The sequence below is a fragment of the Brachyhypopomus gauderio genome, chromosome 12 (assembly GCF_052324685.1).
Source record: "Brachyhypopomus gauderio isolate BG-103 chromosome 12, BGAUD_0.2, whole genome shotgun sequence".
NCBI lineage: Eukaryota > Metazoa > Chordata > Actinopteri > Gymnotiformes > Hypopomidae > Brachyhypopomus > Brachyhypopomus gauderio.
In genome coordinates this window covers 6,238,070-6,262,142 of record NC_135222.1, presented here as the reverse complement: position 1 = coordinate 6,262,142, position 24,073 = coordinate 6,238,070, and the positions used below count along the sequence as shown (strand labels likewise).

The window sequence follows — 24,073 nt, the reverse complement described above, 5'->3', positions numbered from 1 at the left end:
TATTATTAACAATATCCTGGAGGCTTTGTCTGTGTTTGTAATAAAATAAAGACCAATCCAAAAGGATAAGTAATCACAAAGACCTTTAGTAATTGTATAAAGTAGTCTTTATTCTCCATCACTCTTAGGCAAAATCTGTTAAGGGTTAAGCAGTTACTACTAGAAACATGTTCAGTGTTAGGTACGTCATTTCAAATCTACTCCAAATTTGAAGAGTATATCAGTTATTAAAGTTTGAACATTTCAAAAAGAAAGTTCCATGTTTTGAACAGCAGATGTAGGACATTTTTTACCCAAAGTCTACTTAGTTAATGGAGGAGGCCATCGCGTTCTCCTGTACTAGTCTGGATATGTTTTAAGTGAGTCTAGTGCCCTCTAGGGGTTGACAGTCGAACTATCATTAGTCTTTAGACCACCCTGCACGCGAGCGACACTCCCATATCCGCATATAAAAAATATATCGCAGCTTGGCCAAATTCTGCACTTTCATATAGTTCCATCCAACCCACAGTGAACCAGGAAAACTATTTACATTTTAGACCGTGCTTTACTGGTGGTTAGTGAATTCTTTGAGAAAACAGTGTCAGGCACCTACAATATTCTTTCTTTTTTAATCAAGGCATAGGAAAACGGGACAGGAGAGCAGTGTTTTAAACACTTTGGGAAGCATCTTTGGTTCATATGTCTGAAAGGTAATCATAATATTCACAAAGCAAAAAATATATATATTTACAGATCATACATAGCACACATCACAGTAATGTTGGGAGTGCCGTTTCATTTGCAAAATTTTTTTCAAATACTCAAAACAACTTTCCACAACTCCCTCTCTTTGTGCTTAAACAATGCAAAAGCAGTTAGTGGGGAAACAGCTCCTTAAAGTGCATATCAGTAGTTTTGAGTGCATAGAACTGGAGAGGTAAATTTCTCTTTTCCTCGTCTCACACTTTTTTAGGTCCCACTTTATATATTAGGCATGTTGTACATTTGTCTTATTACATACAATAATTTGACATTCATGGTACTGTAAATACTGCTTGATGTTATAAATAACTTGCATGCAACATGCAACTGAGGTTTGTGTGGCAGGTTGTAATATGGCAAGTTATACAATGTGCATGTGTTTATCCTTGTAATTTTATGCTTTTAAGATTTTTGAGGCCTATAGTGAAGTGGGACCTAATTGTCGTGAGGTTTGACTAGTTCTAAGTTTGGCTCTGACGTGCACCGATATCTATGGCTTTTGTGATAAATCATGCTACGATCTAGTGACATTAGAATTATTAACTGAAAAAAATAAACAGTGGCAAAGACAGCATGGATGGCAAGAACCTATCAGAGCATGCTGCACAGTAGTTTGTGATTAAGACGCCGAAAGTGCATGAAATCAGTATGTGTTGACTAAAATATTCAGATCAAATACACCTTAATTAGAATCTTAATTAGATATGTAGAAAAACAAAAGCCCTCACTCGCAAAAGAAACAAAAGGCTTAAAAAAGATCCCAGATCAGCAGTTTGAACAGAACGGCAGTCAGTGAGTGTCTGTTCAAGAGAAGAAAACCCTGTTAGGCCAAAAGAGTAATCCAGCATAGCTGCAGAGCACCCAAGCCCCACACAAACACTTTTACAAATACCTAAACAAACACCTTAGGTACTGCAGCAAGGTCAGTATTTGGCCGTCGCCCCATTAAAATATACAAACAATTTAAGACAATTTAAATAAAAAATAGGAACAATTTCTGCATATCTACAAATAACTGGTATTCTTTCACCACACTACTTAAAAACTGTAAACCTGATAAGCATGCTGTTGGACTGAGCAGTGTTGAAAGTGGAAGAATAAATTAACTAGTTTTGTCACCACACTTAGGTTTGGGTATATCGGTTGGTAGCACATCGGCGTGTTTACACTCATCTTGACAGCAGCCTGCCGTTGTTTATGGTTTCTCAGGGCCACGTGGTGTAGTGCTCACTCAGTCTCAGCAATCATACTGGTGCTGTCTGCCTCGTCAAAGTTCCTCTGGTAGCGCACGGTGGAGAAGAAATGCTGGCGTGTCCTCTTGTACACGACGAAAACCACCACGGCAGTGAGGCAGAGGAGCACGATAATGAAGAACACCAGTGCCACGGGTGCACCTTTTGACTCTGGAGCGAGAGGAGGCGTGGGCATGCAATGAGAAAGCAGACTTGAATTCATCCCGTAGCACATGATACGCTAACAAACGCGAAACACATGGCCGTTAATGGTGTGCATGCTTGTGTGCGTATGTGGGGTCACTCACTGGCCTGAGCCTTGCACACAACACGGCTGCGGCTCTCGGTGCACTTAGTCGTGCTCCACGTCCCGTTCATGGAGACCAAGACGGCACAGCCCTGCTGGGGCTGAAAGTGGGCCCAGTTGGAGAACTCCATCACACTGCCATCAATCCAGCTGTAGGCTTTACCTGATAATTTCACAGGATGACCATCAGCGGCATGCTAAGCTGCTTCATTAGTCTCCACATTATGCAAAGTAGCAACGCTCAGGTGCAAACAGTCCCAGAGTGTGTTGAGATTACAAGGTAGTATGCAGCAAATACACAAATGGTTTCACAAAGAGTTACTGATACCGTTGGAGATGTCACTGAGACCCAGCCAGACACGACTGGTGATGAAGGGGTTTTCAGCCACATGCCGTGTGACAAAATCATTCTCCTCCATACTCTGAATGGTCAAAAGCTGGGATGAGGGATCTAGAAAACGAATAAGAGAGGCAAGCAGGCAGAGAATGAGTCTTTACTGAGGGACCGAGAGACTGAGACAGTGTTTCATTTTGACAACACAGTTTTACATATCCTCTTGAAATGGGAGGAATTTTACACTTCCTATACATACAAAGAAATGTTCGCTCTTGATGTTCTATGGTTGCTTCATCAAGCCTACCAACACATGTCAATGGTAAAATAATAATAATAATTTAAAATAGGTTATTTCACTGGTACAAATTCACTGAAGTCAGACTGAGACCAAACCGTACCCAGTTTCTCACAGACACTCTTGGCATGCTCCATGGTATAAATTGAATAGTTGTAGAGGGTCATCTCGATGGCATAACAGTGATCATTAAACTGGAGCCATGATGCCTGCCCGTCACTCATTGGACAGTTATTGCTGAAACGAGCTGATGCTTTATGCTCTGATAAAATTTAAGGAGGGAGGGATAGAGAGTGAGACACACACACACACACACACACACACACACACACACACACACACACACACACACACACACACACACAGGTTATACCATGAAAGTTTCTCCTCACTTTCAGTCCAGTTGTTTTGTATGGATGGATGTGCGTGTCTTACTGCTGACAGTGTTGTAACAGATGGCTCCTTCCAACTCAGCATAGCAGTTGACAGCATACCAGCTGCCTTTAGAATCCATGTACACACATTTCTCCTCAGATACAGAGCTTGTACCCACAAACCCTTGGGGTTGGAACTGCAATGACGTTCCATCCGACCATTCGTAGGGCCAACCACTGAACTATAGGAATGGTGAAAACACCAGTTAACCTCATTACATTCATTAGGCCAGCTTGACATGAAATACGTTAGATATCTATGTAACAAATTACCTAAAATTTTACTCATTATAAAATCCTTAACATAATTTTTTCATCTTATTCATAAATCCAGAGTCAAAAATAACGGTCAGTGCCATAAATGCTATGGCCATCTAAAAAGAAATTAAATGAAAACAGTCGAGACCGGATGACATACGTCTTGCCTGGAAAGGCCAATCCAGAGAGGGAATCCATCTAGTTTAGTGATCAGTGCCATGTCTCTGTTGACCGTCTCATTGTGAATGCTGGCAAGATGGCCACCATCACTCCTACATTCCTCCAAGGCCTGATACCAATTCAGTTTCTTGCCAACCACACGGAAGGTGTAGCCGGGTGGAGAGTACACATCCACCAGGCTCTTTCTGTATTCATCTTTGGGATCTTTAGGTAAGACAGACGGAAAGTGAAAATGGCTCTCTGTGCTGGTCTGAAACTGATTTTGGTCATTCCATTCTTTTGAGCATCTTACCATATTCAATTTTGCATACCACAACGGCCCTCTGTTTGAAAGGTGCAAAGAAGCGCTCATCCTGAATCAGGTCCCATTCTCCATCCAAATTCAGGCCAGCCATGAAGGGCATGGTGGCATTTGGTCTTCCAGATTTCCAGTTGGAGTACTGAACATTGGTTTTATCAAACCACTTCAGCTGATTATCTACAGTGAGAAAAGAGGAGCATGAAGCAGCTCAACCACATCTCACACTGGATATGTTCCACACCACTTCATCCAGACATTATAACCACATTATAACCCTCACACTGGACATGTTCCACACCACTTCATCCAGACATTATAACCGCATTATAACTCTCACACTGGACATGTTCCACACCACTTCAGCAGACATTATAACCGCATTATAACCCTCACACTGGACATGTTCCACACCACTTCAGCAGACATTATAACCGCATTATAACCCTCACACTGGACATGTTCCACACCACTTCAGCCAGACATTATAACCACATTATAACTCTCACACTGGACATGTTCCACACCACTTCAGCCAGACATTATAACTGCATTATAACTCACACTGGACATGTTCCACACCACTTCAGCGAGACATTATAACTGCATTATAACCCTCACACTGGACATGTTTCACACCACTTCATCCAGACATTATAACCGCATTATAACTCTCACACTGGACATGTTCCACACCACTTCAGCCAAACATTATAACCGCATTATAACCCTCACACTGGACATGTTCCACACCACTTCAGCCAGACATTATAACCACATTATAACCCTCACACTGGACATGTTCCACACCACTTCAGCCAAACATTATAACCGCATTATAACCCTCACACTGGACATGTTCCACACCACTTCAGCCAGACATTATAACCACATTATAACCCTCACACTGGACATGTTCCACACCACTTCAGCCAGACATTATAACTGCATTATAACCCTCACACTGGACATGTTTCACACCACTTCATCCAGACATTATAACCACATTATAACCCTCACACTGAACATGTTCCACACCACTTCAGCCAGACATCATAACCACATTATAACCCTCACACTGGACATGTTCCACACCACTTCAGCCAGACATAGCCGCATTATAACCGTCACACTGGACATGTTCCACACCACTTCATCCAGACATTATAACCACATTATAACCCTCACACTGGACATGTTCCACACCACTTCAGCCACATATTATAACCGCGTTCAGATCATTAAATCTCTGCAAGACTTGTACATTGAAGTTGAAATATGTTAACGTTCCACACCACTTCATCCAGACATTATAACAGCATTATAACCCTCACACTGAACATGTTCCACACCACTTCAGCCAGACATTATAACCGCATTATAACCCTCACACTGGATATGTTCCACACCACTTCAGCCAGACATTATAGCAACATTATAACCCTCACACTGGACATGTTCCACACCACTTCATCCAGACATTATAACCCTCACACTGAACATGTTCCACACCACTTCAGCCAGACATCATAACCACATTATAACCCACACACTGGATATGTTCCACACCACTTCAGCCAGACATTATAGCAACATTATAACCCTCACACTGGACATGTTCCACACCACTTCAGCCAGACATCATAACCACATTATCACCCTCACACTGAACATGTTCCACACCACTTCAGCCAGACATTATAACCACATTATAACCCTCACACTGAACATGTTCCACACCACTTCAGCCAAACATTATAACCACATTATAACCCTCACACTGGACATGTTTCACACCACTTCATCCAGACATTATAACCACATTATAACCCTCACACTGAACATGTTCCACACCACTTCAGCCAGACATCATAACCACATTATAACCCTCACACTGAACATGTTCCACACCACTTCAGCCAGACATCATAACCACATTATAACCCTCACACTGAACATGTTCCACACCACTTCAGCCAAACATTATAACCACATTATAACCCTCACACTGGACATGTTCCACACCACTTCATCCAGACATTATAACCACATTATAACCCTCACACTGAACATGTTCCACACCACTTCAGCCAAACATTATAACCACATTATAACCCTCACACTGGACATGTTTCACACCACTTCATCCAGACATTATAACCACATTATAACCCTCACACTGAACATGTTCCACACCACTTCAGCCAGACATCATAACCACATTATAACCCTCACACTGGACATGTTCCACACCACTTCAGCCAGACATCATAACCACATTATAACCCTCACACTGGACATGTTCCACACCACTTCAGCCAGACATAGCCGCATTATAACCCTCACTCTGGACATGTTCCACACCACTTCATCCAGACATTATAACCGCATTATAACCCTCACACTGGACATGTTCCACACCACTTCATCCAGACATTATAACCACATTATAACCCTCACACTGAACATGTTCCACACCACTTCATCCAGACATTATAACTGCATTATAACCCTCACACTGGACATGTTCCACACCACTTCATCCAGACATTATAACAGCATTATAACTCACACTGGACATGTTCCACACCACTTCAGCGAGACATTATAACTGCATTATAACCCTCACACTGGACATGTTCCACACCACTTCATCCAGACATTATAACAGCATTATAACCCTCACACTGAACATGTTCCACACCACTTCAGCCAGACATTATAACCGCATTATAACTCTCACACTGGACATGTTCCACACCACTTCAGCCAAACATTATAACCGCATTATAACCCTCACACTGGACATGTTCCACACCACTTCAGCCAGACATTATAACCACATTATAACCCTCACACTGGACATGTTCCACACCACTTCAGCCAGACATTATAACCGCATTATAACTCACACTGGACATGTTCCACACCACTTCAGCGAGACATTATAACTGCATTATAACCCTCACACTGGACATGTTCCACACCACTTCATCCAGACATTATAACAGCATTATAACCCTCACACTGAACATGTTCCACACCACTTCAGCCAGACATTATAACCGCATTATAACTCTCACACTGGACATGTTCCACACCACTTCAGCCAAACATTATAACCGCATTATAACCCTCACACTGGATATGTTCCACACCACTTCAGCCAGACATTATAGCAACATTATAACCCTCACACTGGACATGTTCCACACCACTTCAGCCAGACATCATAACCACATTATAACCCTCACACTGGACATGTTCCACACCACTTCAGCCAGACATAGCCGCATTATAACCCTCACACTGGACATGTTCCACACCACTTCATCCAGACATTATAACCACATTATAACCCTCACACTGAACATGTTCCACACCACTTCAGCCAGACATTATAACCACATTATAACCCTCACACTGGACATGTTTCACACCACTTCATCCAGACATTATAACCACATTATAACCCTCACACTGGACATGTTCCACACCACTTCAGCCAGACATAGCCGCATTATAACCGTCACACTGGACATGTTCCACACCACTTCATCCAGACATTATAACCACATTATAACCCTCACACTGGACATGTTCCACACCACTTCAGCCACATATTATAACCCTCACACTGAACATGTTCCACACCACTTCAGCCAGACATCATAACCACATTATAACCCACACACTGGATATGTTCCACACCACTTCAGCCAGACATTATAGCAACATTATAACCCTCACACTGGACATGTTCCACACCACTTCATCCAGACATTATAACCCTCACACTGAACATGTTCCACACCACTTCAGCCAGACATCATAACCACATTATAACCCTCACACTGGACATGTTCCACACCACTTCAGCCAGACATAGCCGCATTATAACCCTCACACTGGACATGTTCCACACCACTTCATCCAGACATTATAACCACATTATAACCCTCACACTGAACATGTTCCACACCACTTCAGCCAAACATTATAACCACATTATAACCCTCACACTGGACATGTTTCACACCACTTCATCCAGACATTATAACCACATTATAACCCTCACACTGAACATGTTCCACACCACTTCAGCCAGACATCATAACCACATTATAACCCTCACACTGGACATGTTCCACACCACTTCAGCCAGACATAGCCGCATTATAACCCTCACTCTGGACATGTTCCACACCACTTCATCCAGACATTATAACCGCATTATAACCCTCACACTGAACATGTTCCACACCACTTCATCCAGACATTATAACCACATTATAACCCTCACACTGGATATGTTCCACACCACTTCATCCAGACATTATAACTGCATTATAACCCTCACACTGGACATGTTCCACACCACTTCATCCAGACATTATAACTGCATTATAACCCTCACACTGGACATGTTCCACACCACTTCATCCAGACATTATAACTGCATTATAACCCTCACACTGGACATGTTCCACACCACTATATCCAGACATTATAACCACATTATAACCCTCACACTGGACATGTTCCACACCACTTCATCCAGACATTATAACCACATTATAACCCTCACACTGAACATGTTCCACACCACTTCATCCAGACATTATAACCGCATTATAACCCTCACACTGGACATGTTCCACACCACTTCATCCAGACATTATAACCGCATTATAACCCTCACACTGGACATGTTCCACACCACTTCAGCCACATATTATAACTGCGTTCAGATCATAAAAGCTCTGCAAGACTTGTACATTGAAGTTGAAATAACATCCCACAAATCTTTACATGCATGTTATGTTATGTATCATAATGAATGCATACTATGTTATTAATTGATTATAGTGAATTCCTACATGGAGAGATACATTAATTATTATTTTGTAGTACATTATTATAGTGTAAAGAGTATACATGATCTGGATAGCTACCTTGTTTGTGCATCCCCAGCCACACAAATGCGGCCAGATCTTTGAAAGGCTGAAGCTGTTTCGTAATAAATATATTCTCCTCCTCATTTCGAATGGTCAGGACATCTCCTTTTCCAACTTCAGATGGGACAAAAACAAGAGTAACGGTTCATTAAGGTCTTACAAAAATAGTATATGCAACAATTGTCATAAATAAACAAAAATGAATCACTGATATAAGAGATGGCTGAGGGTTCCCCATACCAAGAACCTCGCATGTTTTCTGATCGTTGTTCTTCTCCTGTTCCTGCCACCTCTGGGACTTCAACAGGAAGGTGTAGCAGCTGTTTCTGAATGGCACCCAGTTGGGTCCTTTGCTCTCATGCGGACATCTAGTCACATTCTGAGATGGTTTGATGTGCACATCTAGTTCATCATAAAGACAGGTCCATGTTACGATGTATGGTATATGGTATGATATTACATTGAATCGGTCCCTTGTCAAATCGACTCTCGGTAAAAGCCAAACTGCTAATTTACAGTGACTACATTACATTACTCTTATTGCAGTCTGAATAAAAGTGAAAACATAAAATCACTCTTAAAGCTCATACCATGTGGACTGAGACAGAAAGCCCCTTGGAGCCGGGACCGACAATCCGTGGCCTTCCAGAAGCCATCGGTGTCCAAGTACACACATCGCCCTTCGGTGACCTCTGGGCTCCAGCGGCTGAACACGGTATGGCTGTGATCTATCCAGTGATACTGCTCCTCCTGGACAAACATCCACACAGGCTTAAGAACTGTCCCATAGGGTGAAAAGTCACCAATCAGCTTGAGCACTTCAGTGCAGCTGCAACTGGGAGTTGTATGCGAATAAGTCGGTGACAGCGCAAGCGTGCCTCGAGCCTGCTTGCGAGTCGCAGACACTTACATCTTTCCTGAAGAGTCCGATCCACAGTGCGCGGCCCACTTTGTTCACGTGCACGGTGAGCACAGCCTGCAGGTAGGCGTCAGGCACGCTCGCCAGATCCATATTGGATTGTTTGCACAAATCCAGAGCTTCGTACCAGGTCATGTTACTCCCGTCCTTCGCAAGCAGCACCCTGAACTTGCGATTATTGGCTTGGAACTCGTACTCTGTCATATTTGCAGGCTGCTGCTTATCTGAGATGAGACCAAAAATGCACCCAAAAGAATAAATGTCCGTTTTTAACGGTGTGACCAGCTAAAGTTTAAGCTCTTCGACAGCAGATCAATGTTACCGGCGTAGTGTTGACAGATGGCCAGGTGTTGCTCATCAGAGCAGGATGTGTAGTCCCAGGTGCCCAACATGTCCGAGTGTGCATCATTAAACATGTATGCACACAGTTCCAATCCGCTTTGTTCAAATCTCTAATGCACCAAACAACAGAGAAAAAAATCAGCATTTTAATTACTACAAAATTTGGATTCAATTTGTTAATTAAATTAAAAATTAAAAACATTTAAAAAATTGATGATGAACATCACTAATTAACTGTTGGATTTGATATTTTCCCCCAGTCTAGCACTTTTAACTACATTCCCTAATTCTGTAGAGAGAGAAGATAGCACTTGCATTGATGTACATGGGCCGCAGCTGACCATGGAGCAGGGGGTTAAAGTTCAGGTATGTGACTGGCGAACTGTCCACCCACAGTGTGTCGTGAAGCCTCAGCTTCAGGCCAATCCAAAGCTTCTGTGGGCGTCCTGGCAACAGACTGGTGATGAAGTCTGGGGAGGTTGGAGATAGGGAGAGAGTGAGAGGCCCACTACGGTTCCAGTAAGGTGGTCGGTGGTTACAGTAAGGTTCCCTGCCCTGGGGGATCTTTCTGACTGCGACATTGGTAATGTGATTTATATACAAGTTAGTTCGGATCCATTCCATACATGTTTATACAGAGTATAGCAGCACTGGCACTTAACTATACATGGATTACACTATTGACACTATTACCTTGTGCTCTGTTCACACTAATAACTTGTGCTTTGTTCACATTATTGCTCCATTATTCCAGCACAATAGTTTTGCGTTTACTTGAGCATTTGTATTTGTCAAGCATATAATGACAAACAAAAACTAATATAATTTGTTATCAAGTTATCAAATGAATAGGATCTGCACACACAATTACTTACAACACTAGTAATTAGTTATGGCAGATTTTGAAACCGATTTTTTTCAGTTTCACACATTTTCTGTGGACATGTATTCAGTACTCAATTTAGCCAGGCACAGACATTAGAATCAACTTGCCCAAGTCCTCATGTAACCTCATGAAGGGGGCAATCTGAATTGTAACTAGAGTAGCACTGACCTAAAGTGAACCTGCTCGGATTCTGTTCAACGCAGAAAAATGTACGGTAAACAACTTTGTTGTGTGTCAACGAGACACGAGTCAGAATAAGTCAACGAGTCAGAATAAGTCAAAATTCAACCCCCCCCCCCCCTCAAAAAAAAAAAAACAAGCAGATCCAATTATAAAAATGGAATACATGATAAGATGTGTTTGAGGTATGTTTTGTGACAGAAAGTGTAACCCCAGCTCACCCTGTTCAGCTTGGTCTCCGATGGACAGGAGGGTGCCCCTCAGTGATTGGCACTCTTCATTGGCTGCTTTAAAATTGATGTACTGAGGATTGCTAAGCACCGTGTAGCACTACAAAATGCAAACACAAACCCATCAGCAAGGCTAACCCGCCACAACGATCAGCAGCGATTTAATTGCGGGTGGGTCTCCCCGCTAGAGAGAAGCCCAAGTCAACCTTGTCTCTGAATGCATAGGTCCCATTCTCGCATGGCTTAGCAGGAAGGTGGGGAGCTTGAATTCCGGTTTCTACAGATGTGACGTTCAGCACCTCACAAACAAAAGGCTGTTTGACAGCACATTTTATCTGGAAATCTGTACAGCGAACATGATGTATTTGTTACAGGCAGACATTTGACTTTGGGGGGGGGGAAATGACACCAACAAATCTGGTCATGAACTCCAGAGACTGAGGAGTTTAATATTACTAATGTAATATTAATGCATTGTGAACTGCCTGTTACCTGGCATGAAGGAGTCCGAACTGAAGGATGTGCATCTGCCCAAGAACACAGCATTGTAGAAATGCAGACGAGAGTACCTAAGAACACAACCATGGGGCAGGTGCCTTAGTACTGCACTATGATATTTAGCAAACATTTATTTGGTAGCTAGACAACCCTTCTTTGGTAGCTAGAGGGGAGGGGGCAAAAAAAGAACAATAAGTGCATAAAATCTAACCTTAAAGGAACAAGTGGGCCAGGTTCGCGGAGATCCATCCACCAATGAGCATCCCTGTAACCTGCATACTAATGCAAATAAATTACATCAGAAAGGCAGGAGACTTAAGGCCAGCATGCCTAGTTATAACAGTGGTTCTCATCTCTCCCCGGGGCAGGGGCACTGCACATTAGGATCGGCACCTCAGAGAGCTGCTGCTGCAGTTGTAGGGCCGCGTTCAAGGTCTGCGGAGTGGCCAGCCGGCTCTTGTTACTACTGCAGTAGATGCTGGCCTCCTCGAAGGACAGCTTCGGACTGGTGACAAACCAGAACTCCTGGCCATCAATAAAGACTGACGAGTTATGGTGGCCATCTGTAACACAAGTGCACAATAAATAAATAAATAGATAGATAGATAAATAAATAAAACGGAATGGAGACTTTGCAGAACAAAAAACATGAGAATACACCACCTGGATTATACCATTCAGGATTCAGGGGTGCTTTACCTGAAAAGCAAACAGAAGAAAAAGCTTCCAATGCCAAACCACCGAATATTATTTGGAGAAATATTTAACTTTGCTAAGAACTAATTTGGACAAAAAGTGGCCAAACATGGCTTATTTATATATACACACTTTCTGAAATTACTCGCTGAGCCTGTTAAACATCAGGCTGCTATTTCCATAAAAAGCAGAGGAAGTGCTGGGATGTTTTCTGGTGGCTCACCCCGGGGGATCTGACACACCCACTCCAGCTTGGCGTCACAGTGGAAGGCACTGGGGTAAAAGAGGCGTTGGAGTAAACGGTATGGCCAGAAGAGGGGCGACATCATGAAGCTTCCTTTCAGCGTCTGGTTTACAAAACAAAGACAGGATCCAATCACGTCTGGAGGAGCAGCCAACGGAGGCGGTGATAGGGCGATGATGACCGCAATGGGGATTCTCCCCATACAGATGTAAATATCCATGAATTAAAACTAAATTAAAATATCCATGAATTAAAACCAACACTTCTTGTGCTCGAGTATGAACACAAAACTCCCTGTCAGTTATTCATGTAGTGCAGTGAATTTTCAGAGGATAATATTCAAGAAAGTTGGTCCAGAAATGTGAAATTATCTGTTGATTACTCACTGGTTACAAATCAAGAAAAAGACTGATAGACAGAGTAGGTTAGACACAGTACATGTTCCATCATCTGCACAGACTAGAATGGGATTCCTGAAGATACAGTTCAGTTCAGCTATTGCATAATTTCTGTTCATGTTAGATAACACAATTGAAATATAGATTTAAAAATTAGAATCTTCAAATCACTCTGACTCTTCACATTGCACTTCACAAAGCTTCCACAGCTTTAATTTACTTTCTACACGAGGAACTGTATAGCAGAGAGATGATTGCATTCAGCAGCAGCCTCCCCTGTCTGGATCCACTCAGCGCTGCTTTCCCATAACCACCCACTCCCAGCCACGGCCCTGTGGGAAGCCTGGTATGACTAAGCCTTGAGTTCTGGCCATTGATTGGCCAACATGTGCCGTGGGCGAGAAATGGATTCCTTTCCATTACTGTCCTTCCCGATAAGCTCAACATCCCACTGACGAGCAATCTGAACCGCTCACTTTCATCTGCCACTAATGGTTTCTTACCAGTTTACAACAGACACAAATATTCCACGTTCCATAGTTTAAAGAAAATGATTCCCTATTCCACTGCTGGTAAGTGGCCCTGCACAGTAACGCTGGTGCAGTGTGGAGTCAGCCAGAACGCTCCCAGCTCACCTTAAAGGCAGCACAGTCTCTGCTGTATTCGTCATCTTCATGGAACTCTTGTGGGAAGATCATCATGGACACCTGTTACAGAGCAGCAGACACTGAGAGCACAACACTACTGTAGGCCTAAGAAGGGGTAACTGAGTCTGCGTAGTGTCAGGAGGTATGGAGTGTTTGAGAGCATATTCTGCCATCATTGTTGACTCACAGGACGTCGGTCACTCCATTCCCAGCTGTTGTCACTGTTTGGATTGCGGCGACTTAACCCCACCCAGAAAAAACGATCATCGCTGCAAGAACAAACTGATTTGTGAACGCGTCTGGGAATGCGTAAATGCGACGCAGGTGTGTGTGTGCGCGTTCGTCTGCGCGTGTGGCGGGGTACCTAATGGAGTCTCTCATGATACCATGCAGCACGCTCATCTCCTGCTCCTCAGTGAAGCTGGGGAGATGAGCTCCCAGCTCCTCACAGAAGTGCTCCGCCTCCTCCCACGACCGCTTGCGACTCAACCTCTCCTCGTGAAACACCTACGTGTGTGTGTGTGTCAGCATCATCACAGTAAACCACAGCCACGGTCAAACAATTCTAAATACCACTATAAATGTATAAGCTCAATAAGGGTACAAATCAGACATCTGTAGTATGACTTCTAAAATCAAACGTGAAGCAAATACTACCAAAACAAACATTTTGCTAAAAATATACATTTATTTCACAGCTATCTTGAAAATTAGAAGTAGAAATGACTGTGTTTATACCAATGTGCAACCACTTCCTCCTTACACAATGCCATCCTTGCACACACAGATGCATATCACACATGCACACACACACACACACACACACCTTGTAGCAATACTTGTTTCCATCTCTGGTGACCCATCCTGGGGCACAAGGTGTATGAAGATCAGGTGTTGGTTCAGGAGGTGCAGGAGGCTCTGAAGTTATGGGTCTCTTACAAATACTACCAGCCTTAAACACCGTGCAGTTCTTCACAGACCAGTGACCCAGTGGAATAGCTGTAGACAACACTGCACAACCTCCTGTGCTAGCTGAAACACACACATACACACAAACACACACCCCATTAAACACAACTGCCACATATGGTTTGTTAGAACACATGATCACGGTTATAGCTTTAAATAAGCATGTTATAAAATATGGTGGGTCAAAGATTCTCTCCATATTGGAGTTTTACATCCACCACAGCAGCATTGTAATTCCTAAGGCACAAGTGAGCTCAACCTGGTTCTTGCCACCTCCAGTTGGTAAATGCAACTCGTTCAGTCTGGTTGAACCACTGGTATTCTCCTATTCCTTTAGAGTCCTGGAGTCCCGTCCAGAAATACAGTGGTTTACTGCTAATGTGCTCCTTCAACAGACTGTTAATGAATGTCTGCTCAAATCTACACACACACACACACACACACACGCACACACACACGCACACGCACACACACACACAGCATGAGAAACTATGAGTGATCACACAATTGACATAGCTAGAGTTTTTTTATGGAATGATCAAACTTCAGTGGATTTCTTCTGTTTAATACCTGGGGACATATTACCTGTCATTTATAGTAAGTTTACAGCTGTTCTTGTAAGAGACCTCTTGAGTGTCTACCCTGTAACATGAGTTTCTATGCCTCCTCCAATCCTGCACAAAAGGACATGGAGAAACACAAAGACAAGAGGATGTGTCCTTAACTGCAGCCCTTCATGTCTACAGAGCTGTGGTTCTGTGTCTGCAACAGTGACTCACCTTGCCTTGCGGACAGTCTGCATCCGGCACGCTCTCGTTCACCGTACCTTTCTTCTTACACAGGAAAGAATTTGATATATTGCAAGAAACCACCGACCACGTGTGATCCTGGGGGAGGGGATAGTGGAGAGTCAGTTAAGGCTTGCAGTAAGATCTCCAGTGGTGGGTACACTGTATCTGTCCACTTTCTCTGGCTGAACTTTAAAGCATGAGGAACAGTGGAGCAGTGAGAAATCAGGGTAACAAAGCCATACCATTTCATAGGAGACCACACAGCTGTTTCTGTCAGGGGTTAGAAGCAGGGGCTGAGTACGGGCCCAGTAAGTGAAGGAAACCTCTGTTCCATCTTCCCACCTGAAGAGATTGGTGTTGCTATCAGCCTTTAGACCTATCCAAATTGACCGTGTATCTGAAACACACACACACACACACACACACACACACACACACACACACACACACACACACACACACACACACACACACACACAGCTTTTTGTCAAAGCCACAGAGCACCTTTCAAAAAGGAGACCAGCTTTGGTGTCTTGTACCATTTCATATATCCTCACAACTATCAGAGCCCTTGCACAATGGCATAACAATGATTCATTAAGTGTGTGCACACCCCCTTCAAACTGCGTGTTGATCATCTCAATGTCCTCCAGACCGTGGATGCTGGCCAGCTGTGCTCCGTCCTGCACGCACGCCTGCTGGGCACCTTCATAAGGCTTCTGCTCACCAGCCTTAGTCCCATAAAGCCTGTAACAGTATCGGTTCCATGGGACCCAGCCAGCCTCGCACTGAGTGGGCTTGCTCACCACTTTAGCTGCAGAGAGACAGAGGGATGAGCAGAGATAAACGTGGAAAGAGCTCATGTGTGAGGATCTCCTGCCGCGAGTCTCCCAGAGGTCACTGGGAGGGCGAGGTCTGAGAGCCCCACCTGGAGCCTCGGACTGGTTGCTGTTCTCCCTCTTCTCACAGATGTACGGCAGCTTCGATTCGCATCCCTCCACCCCGTAATTCAGGTCCACATTCAGCACACCACATTCTGGTGCTTGAAGCATGGAGCTGTCCCAAGGTGACCCTGGCAAACGGCAACACACTTCATTAGCTCCTGCGCCGACCAAACTTCGAAAGGCATACTGATGCTGATACTGATACTGAACTGATACCGATGCTTGCTCCACAACACAATGTATAATTAAGAAAATCTTCAGGCGCTTAATAAATGACAAAGACACCAGGTGAACGTCCTCATTTCAGAGAATACATGGACAGGATCATTCCCTCGAAAATGTATAAAGACCCCTTTCATGCTAACTTGTTGTTTTCACACAGTGATGCTTTCTACGTACAGGCAGACACACAAACATGTATCGTCATGATCAACAGTGACCCTGGCAAAAACAGTAGTGTATTGTTCCTAAAGCAGAATGTCCCAGAAAGATGGTGGGACTGTCCCATCTCTGAGCCTGAACACAAGTGTACACTGTGTGCTGTTTAACAATAGCAAAGCATACATAAAATTACATGGCCACTACAAAGTCACCAAACTGGGAGATCTGTTACATTTGTCATTTGAAATATTTGCCCAAGTTTAGTCCAGTTAGATTGCTCAAACACAGAATAAGTTGCATCTTTTATTTAATATTGTAAAAGATGTATGAAGCAAGAATTTTCAAACAAACAAAAACACAATTTTACACTTACTTACACTTACGGCATTTGGCAGACGCCCTTATCCAGAGCGACTTACATTTTTACCTCATTTTTTTTTATATAAGTGAGCAATTGAAGGTTAGGGCCTTGCTCAGGGGCACCTCAGTCATGGCCTCAGGTCTGGGAATCGAACCCACGACCCTCCGGTCACAAGACCTGTTCCCTAACCGCCAGGCCATGACTGCAATTTTAGGCCAGGAATACACATGAAGCAAAAAAATAATAACTAAAAATAATAATAGTAAATAAAGGTTACTTTAAATAAATGTACTATTTTAAGATAATTTAAAATTATTATTTAAATAATGTACTATAATTATAATTAATTATATTATAATTATTATTTTAATAATAACTATAAATAAATTAAGGTAAATTATTTGGTCATGTGATACAAACTCGTGTGTGTAATACATTCTACAGCATGAAACAAAATACTTTGCTAAAAGTATGTAGTTTTTAGCATATAATCTGCAATGCCTTGTGAAATATAAGACTTATTACCTGCTTCCCATGGAACATAAGCCAGGCCGGACCCATCTGACCACTGCCACCCCTGCACCCAGTCCAGATGGTTCAATCCAATCCACAGCTTATCTGGTAGTTTATCCCTCCATGCTGTAGCTAAGGCAGTAGATATATATTAATTATTGCCAAGTGCAAGAGACAAATCCAAAAAGCATCACAAGAAAACAACTATAATGCAAATGAACTCAAAAAGGCAAGATGGCAGGAACAGAAATGCTGGGAGAAAAACTCTACTGGCCAAAGCCATAATGTGGTGATGAATCCTTCTCTAATCAGTCAAGTGTGGAGAAAAGGTAAATGAAGATATGGGAGAAGATTAAAGTTGAGGGGACGTCTGAGGCGTCATCTGTTTAAGTTGTGTAAACATTTATTTGTATAAACAGCACACTGAGAATACTTAGACTGATGAGTAGAATATTTGTCTGAAACATTCAATACAGGAGCGAGTAATGTCAGTGTAGATATTTACATATCTGCAGGTCTTGAGCACTTGACACGCTGAACAAGTCTCCACCCTGACTACGGCAAGCATCGCGTGCCTCATGCCAGGTAACCATGGCTACAGAAACCACTAGGATACAACTGCCATTCACAGGGCCATCCCATAATGCACCGCATCCCTCCTCTGAAAGAGGGAAACAGATGTGGGAGTATCACAGAGAGAAAAAAAGAGAGAGAATATTTATGGAAACCCTCTCTTTTTATCAACTAAACTTTAAAAGTGCATTTTTTTATTTCAATTTTACTCATCATGCAACAAACACAATAGCAAAGTCATACTGAACCATTAAAAAAAAATCATTTTCCACTCACAGAACAATACAAAATGCAACCTTCGGCTGAAATAAAACTCACCATATTTTAGACAGTCTCCCCACATTTGATCCTGGTCATAGTTGTCTGTTGTGGAGCACCATTCTACCGGACGGGTGGCGTTAGCAGTGGCAACACAGTTGTGGTGCCACGTACCGTTGTACAGGAAGGGAAACCTGCAGGGTGCTCCATTTGAGTTTCCACCAGTGGTATGCATTGCTGGAAAGACAGGAAGTTTATGAGAGAGAGAGAGAGAGAGAGAGAGAGAGAGAGAGAGAGAGAGAGAGAGAGAGAGAGAGAGAGAGAGAGAGAGAATGCGTTTGTGTGTGGGTGGGTGTGCAAGTCCCGAGTCTGTTGTCTTATTTGTCACAACATGCTCTCAGCTGCACTGCACTTAAGATTGCACTATAATCATCAGTGAAAACGACCAAAGCCAACATAACCTCACTGGTCACGTCACAAGAAAGACCCAACAAACACCTGCACTTAACAGCTGGGATATTTGGTGCTTCCATCCTATAGGTGTGTTTTAGGTGTGCAGTGTTCAACCGTCCTGTAGGTGTGTTTTAGGTGTGCAGTGTTCAACCGTCCTGTAGGGGTGTTTTAGGTGTGCAGTGTTCAACCGTCCTGTAGGGGTGTTTTAGGTGTGCAGTGTTCAACCGTCCTGTAGGGGTGTTTTAGGTGTGCAGTGTTCAACTGTCCTGTAGGGGTGTTTTAGGTGTGCAGTGTTCAACCGTCCTGTAGGGGTGTTTTAGGTGTGCAGTGTTCAACCGTCCTGTAGGGGTGTTTTAGGTGTGCAGTGTTCAACCGTCCTGTAGGGGTGTTTTAGGTGTGCAGTGTTCAACCGTCCTGTAGGGGTGTTTTAGGTGTGCAGTGTTCAACCGTCCTGTAGGGGTGTTTTAGGTGTGCAGTGTTCAACCGTCCTGTAGGGGTGTTTTAGGTGTGCAGTGTTCAACCGTCCTGTAGGGGTGTTTTAGGTGTGCAGTGTTCAACCGTCCTGTAGGGGTGTTTTAGGTGTGCAGTGTTCAACCGTCCTGTAGGGGTGTTTTAGGTGTGCAGTGTTCAACCGTCCTGTAGGGGTGTTTTAGGTGTGCAGTGTTCAACTGTCCTGTAGGGGTGTTTTAGGTGTGCAGTGTTCAACCGTCCTGTAGGGGTGTTTTAGGTGTGCAGTGTTCAACCGTCCTGTAGGGGTGTTTTAGGTGTGCAGTGTTCAACCGTCCTGTAGGGGTGTTTTAGGTGTGCAGTGTTCAACCGTCCTGTAGGGGTGTTTTAGGTGTGCAGTGTTCAACCGTCCTGTAGGGGTGTTTTAGGTGTGCAGTGTTCAACCGTCCTGTAGGGGTGTTTTAGGTGTGCAGTGTTCAACCGTCCTGTAGGGGTGTTTTAGGTGTGCAGTGTTCAACCGTCCTGTAGGGGTGTTTTAGGTGTGCAGTGTTCAACCGTCCTGTAGGGGTGTTTTAGGTGTGCAGTGTTCAACCGTCCTGTAGGGGTGTTTTAGGTGTGCATTGTGCCATTTGTCATCTGCCACCTTCATGCTCATTTATCACTGGTCACATTCTGGCCACGGGGCCCATGTAGACCAAGGCAACATCTGGGAGGTGGACCACTCTCAACACAGGAGTGTCACAGACATGTTTATCAGCATGGCTGCTGGCTTGGACAGGCTTCTGTGCAAAGTAACCCTGCCATCAAAAACTAATTATTCATGAAGGGTTATGGAATCAAATGAGCCGTAGATTCTGTACACCTACAAATTGTTTCCAATAAAGTGACGGGTAAGTATATTGTAGGCATTCAACAAAGTGATGAAAACATACCCACTTGCATATGATCATGGCCCTTCATAATTTATCTATACACATAGTCGAAGCTCAAAATTAGGCCAGAGAGACCTCATTTGACATTCCAGAATGTGGAACTGGTGTGAATATAAATAGGCCTGTGTGTCTCCCACAGTACAGCTGGGTGTAAAATGAACTGAAACACAAAGAAGAATGACTCTGTCTGTGGAATTATCACATAAAATTCCCAGTAATACCTAATAGAACCTATTTTTAAACCTAAATGGCCTGTTAACTTGGGTTTCATTCAATGATTAAGGAGACCGAATCAGGAGATGGACTGAATATGTTCTAGGCAAAAGGTCTTTCATCACAGTAGTATTGGTATACAACATGCAACAGTTCATTCACACAACACACATACCAGCAATTCCCAGAAACAATACGAGCTGCGTCAAAGAGAAACTGAAAGTAGATTTATTTTGTTCTTCAGTGAGCTATCTCTTTTATGAAGCAATTCAAGGGAAAACACTGTATTGAGTAAAAAGGAATTCCCCATAAACTCCAATACACTGATAGAAGCAAGCAGGTGAATTACACCGTCTGAACACGGCTTTAGATGAGAGCTTGATACACAGAGAGCACATACCCAACAGCTTAATAAAAGAGTTATTATTATACAAATGGTTAAAAACTAACAGCCATTAAATGAATAAAAATGCTTTCGTCATAGTGATAACTAATGAATTCTATAAAAAACTACAACCACCAACTGTTCAGAAGACACTGACCTACAACACCATTTGTTGTATGACACAAAGTGTCTTTTGGTTCATTTTCAGGTACAACAAACAGAGAGTAAATAAGTTCCTCCTACTCTAGTGGTTCATAACATTCTGAGTTGCTTTATTATTTAGTCAGTTGTCCTTTAAAACTCAAGGTCATTCACCAAAAAGGTCGCCACAAACAGTAAACACCTCACCATCAGTCAGTTAACCTCTGAATACACAGAAATCACCTAAAAGCGATTGGCCTTTAGACACAGCTGAGGAGTAATCACATCTAAAAAAACATGCAGCTGTGTATGTATGGACTGTATAATTATTGCATCTCTGAGAATGTATGTGCATGAGGCTAAAGTCTCTTACCCTGATATGGCTGACTGCAGATGGTCTCAGAGGTACCCCCCTCTCTTCCAAGAATCAGGCGCATCCCTTTTGGCCACGACAGAACCGTTGCCAGTTGTGCCGAGCTTCATCTGGTGGATGGTGATGATGGATCCATCTAAGCAGTCCCACCCCAGCAAAGGCACACTAAAGCAGTCGGTGAGGATGAACGTTTTGGTGGGGACGTCCAGACCCAGGCATGCTGAAGAGCCAGTGTGGAACAGCTGATGCCCCGCGCCCCACTTCCACGGACGGGTCGGCTCCTCCGAACACTCACCCAGGGTCAGAGAGCCTTGCTGGACCTGCAAACACTTGCCTTTTTCTTCATGCTGGATGGCGAAGGCATCATCGCCTGTAAGAAGAGAAAGGGAGACAGACACACATATATATATTAGTGGTGTCAATTCCAGGTTCCGCGATTAAAAGTCCTCACCAGGATTTTGCTCAGGCTTCCTGGATTGTGTTGATTCCACTAATTTTACCTGGATTGCTAATTAGAAAATCTAGCAAGCTTGAGCAAAATCCTGGTAAGGATTTAATTGCGGAACCTGGAATTGACACCACTAATATATATATATCGGATCACCAAATGAAGAGGTTCTGGGTATTTTTGACTGATTTATGTCCACACCTCAGAGACCCAATTTACTGCTTTTTATTTTCCTCAATCAAATTTCGTAGGTAGTGACCCATTAATTAAAATGAAATGAAAGACTATTACTATAATCTATTACTAATTATACTGCCTTGTCCAATGACAGAAAATGTCTCTAATTTAGTTTGTCTAATTTAATATAGCTGAGACCATTGGAGATTCTAAAATTAATTTGCTATTTTGAAGAAGAAAAAATATAATTGCACAGATTTAAGAAGAGTTGAATGCCTTAGAGGTTATACCCAAAGACAAAATGTCTTTCTGGTGACAACAACCGTTATGAATGCTTTACAGTTGGGTGATACTATAAAATGCCAGTGTATTAAATGAAAAATATATACATTTTAACTTTTGACTTTTAAATTGCTGTGATAATCCCGCCCTCAAGTAGGTCTAATCAGAACATTGAACATTTGTAGGAATTATTTGCATATGGGTTTCATACTCCTGAAACATGGGGACAAGTTTGTATTTGTTTCTAACTGATAAATCATCCTATACAAACTTAAATATAGTATTTTTTGACAGATTTTAGACCATAATTTATTTTTATTTACTGAATGTTAATTTATTGTAAAAAAAAATCAGTGAAATACTGAACTCAATCAGGGATGTTCCAACTTTGCATAAGACTGTAAATGTATCTTCAACATGTACATGTGCCACTTTAGAGACACGTACAGACGAAATGAATGTTTTAGGGGAAATATGTAATTTTTGCAATGTGCCGATGCCGATGTTAAGAGCATATGCAGCGTCTCTTGAGTTTAAGATGACGTTGCCTTCCCATGTTATTATCGCTACTGCAGTTGTCTGAAATCACTCACACACACACACACACACACACGAGCGCGCGCCACTGAACTACAAAGCTACGACACCGGAGTGAGGACGTCAGGAAACGCAACCATCTTACTTTGCATTTGTGAGGTGTTCCGGTGTTACAACAAGGTTTATTCGGGTTAAGTTTCCAATGCACCGACTATGTTGGCAACAAGCTTTGGAATTGAAAATCCAAATAAGATTACGAATGTAAGTTAGGAGCTAAAACAGCTAACTAGTCGCCAATTTAAGGAGAAAAGGCTTTTCGTCCCAAGTTGTTCTACAGCTAACTTTCGCTTCTTCAAGAGACCAATGATCACAGGGCTTGTGTGCGTCGGTTTGTAAACTTTAAAAACACGACTTACCAAGGAAACACACAGGTGAAATATAGTTAGGTGTGCTGGCTAACCACATCTTGGGACAGTGTGGGGCAGGAATGCAGTCTTACCAGTGATTATACGCGTAGCGTTACTTCCAAAACGAACCGTAGTTTCTCCACAAAGTAGGCACAATAAAGAATACAAGACCGCTTGGCCAGTCGGGTTCATTTTCAGAAAATAAAACAATTCTTACTTAAGTCATTCGTATCAGTCAGAAACATTTAGCTACACCGTCACTTGGACACAGACGACATTCCCCTCCCTATGACTTGCAGCTCTTGAAACATTGTTTCTGTTATTGCCCTCATTGGAGCCCTGTGATTCGTCAACTGTCAAATACGTAGCACACTTGGCCACGCCCAAAACGAGTTTTTTTGTTTT

General features: G+C 42.9%; 1 protein-coding gene across 1 annotated transcript; it reads right to left on the bottom strand.

The window, feature by feature from the left end:
* Positions 1–594: 594 nt before the first annotated feature.
* On the bottom strand, positions 595–23,981 carry ly75 (lymphocyte antigen 75). Its single transcript, XM_077024642.1, is given in 36 exon segments — positions 595–2,147; positions 2,285–2,446; positions 2,612–2,734; positions 3,019–3,177; positions 3,351–3,531; positions 3,768–3,991; positions 4,080–4,265; positions 9,041–9,157; positions 9,284–9,445; positions 9,634–9,793; positions 9,954–10,186; positions 10,285–10,414; positions 10,620–10,774; positions 11,592–11,700; positions 11,807–11,943; positions 12,093–12,169; positions 12,310–12,377; positions 12,492–12,661; positions 12,762–12,797; positions 13,018–13,141; positions 14,072–14,143; positions 14,271–14,352; positions 14,448–14,590; positions 14,910–15,115; positions 15,312–15,472; positions 15,638–15,726; positions 15,832–15,939; positions 16,086–16,240; positions 16,457–16,657; positions 16,772–16,915; positions 18,055–18,174; positions 18,548–18,703; positions 18,934–19,110; positions 21,818–21,857; positions 21,859–22,187; positions 23,761–23,981. Coding segments are annotated over 36 exon segments (5,172 nt in total). The 5' UTR covers positions 23,861–23,981; the 3' UTR covers positions 595–1,971.
* Between the last annotated feature and the right edge of the window lie 92 nt (positions 23,982–24,073).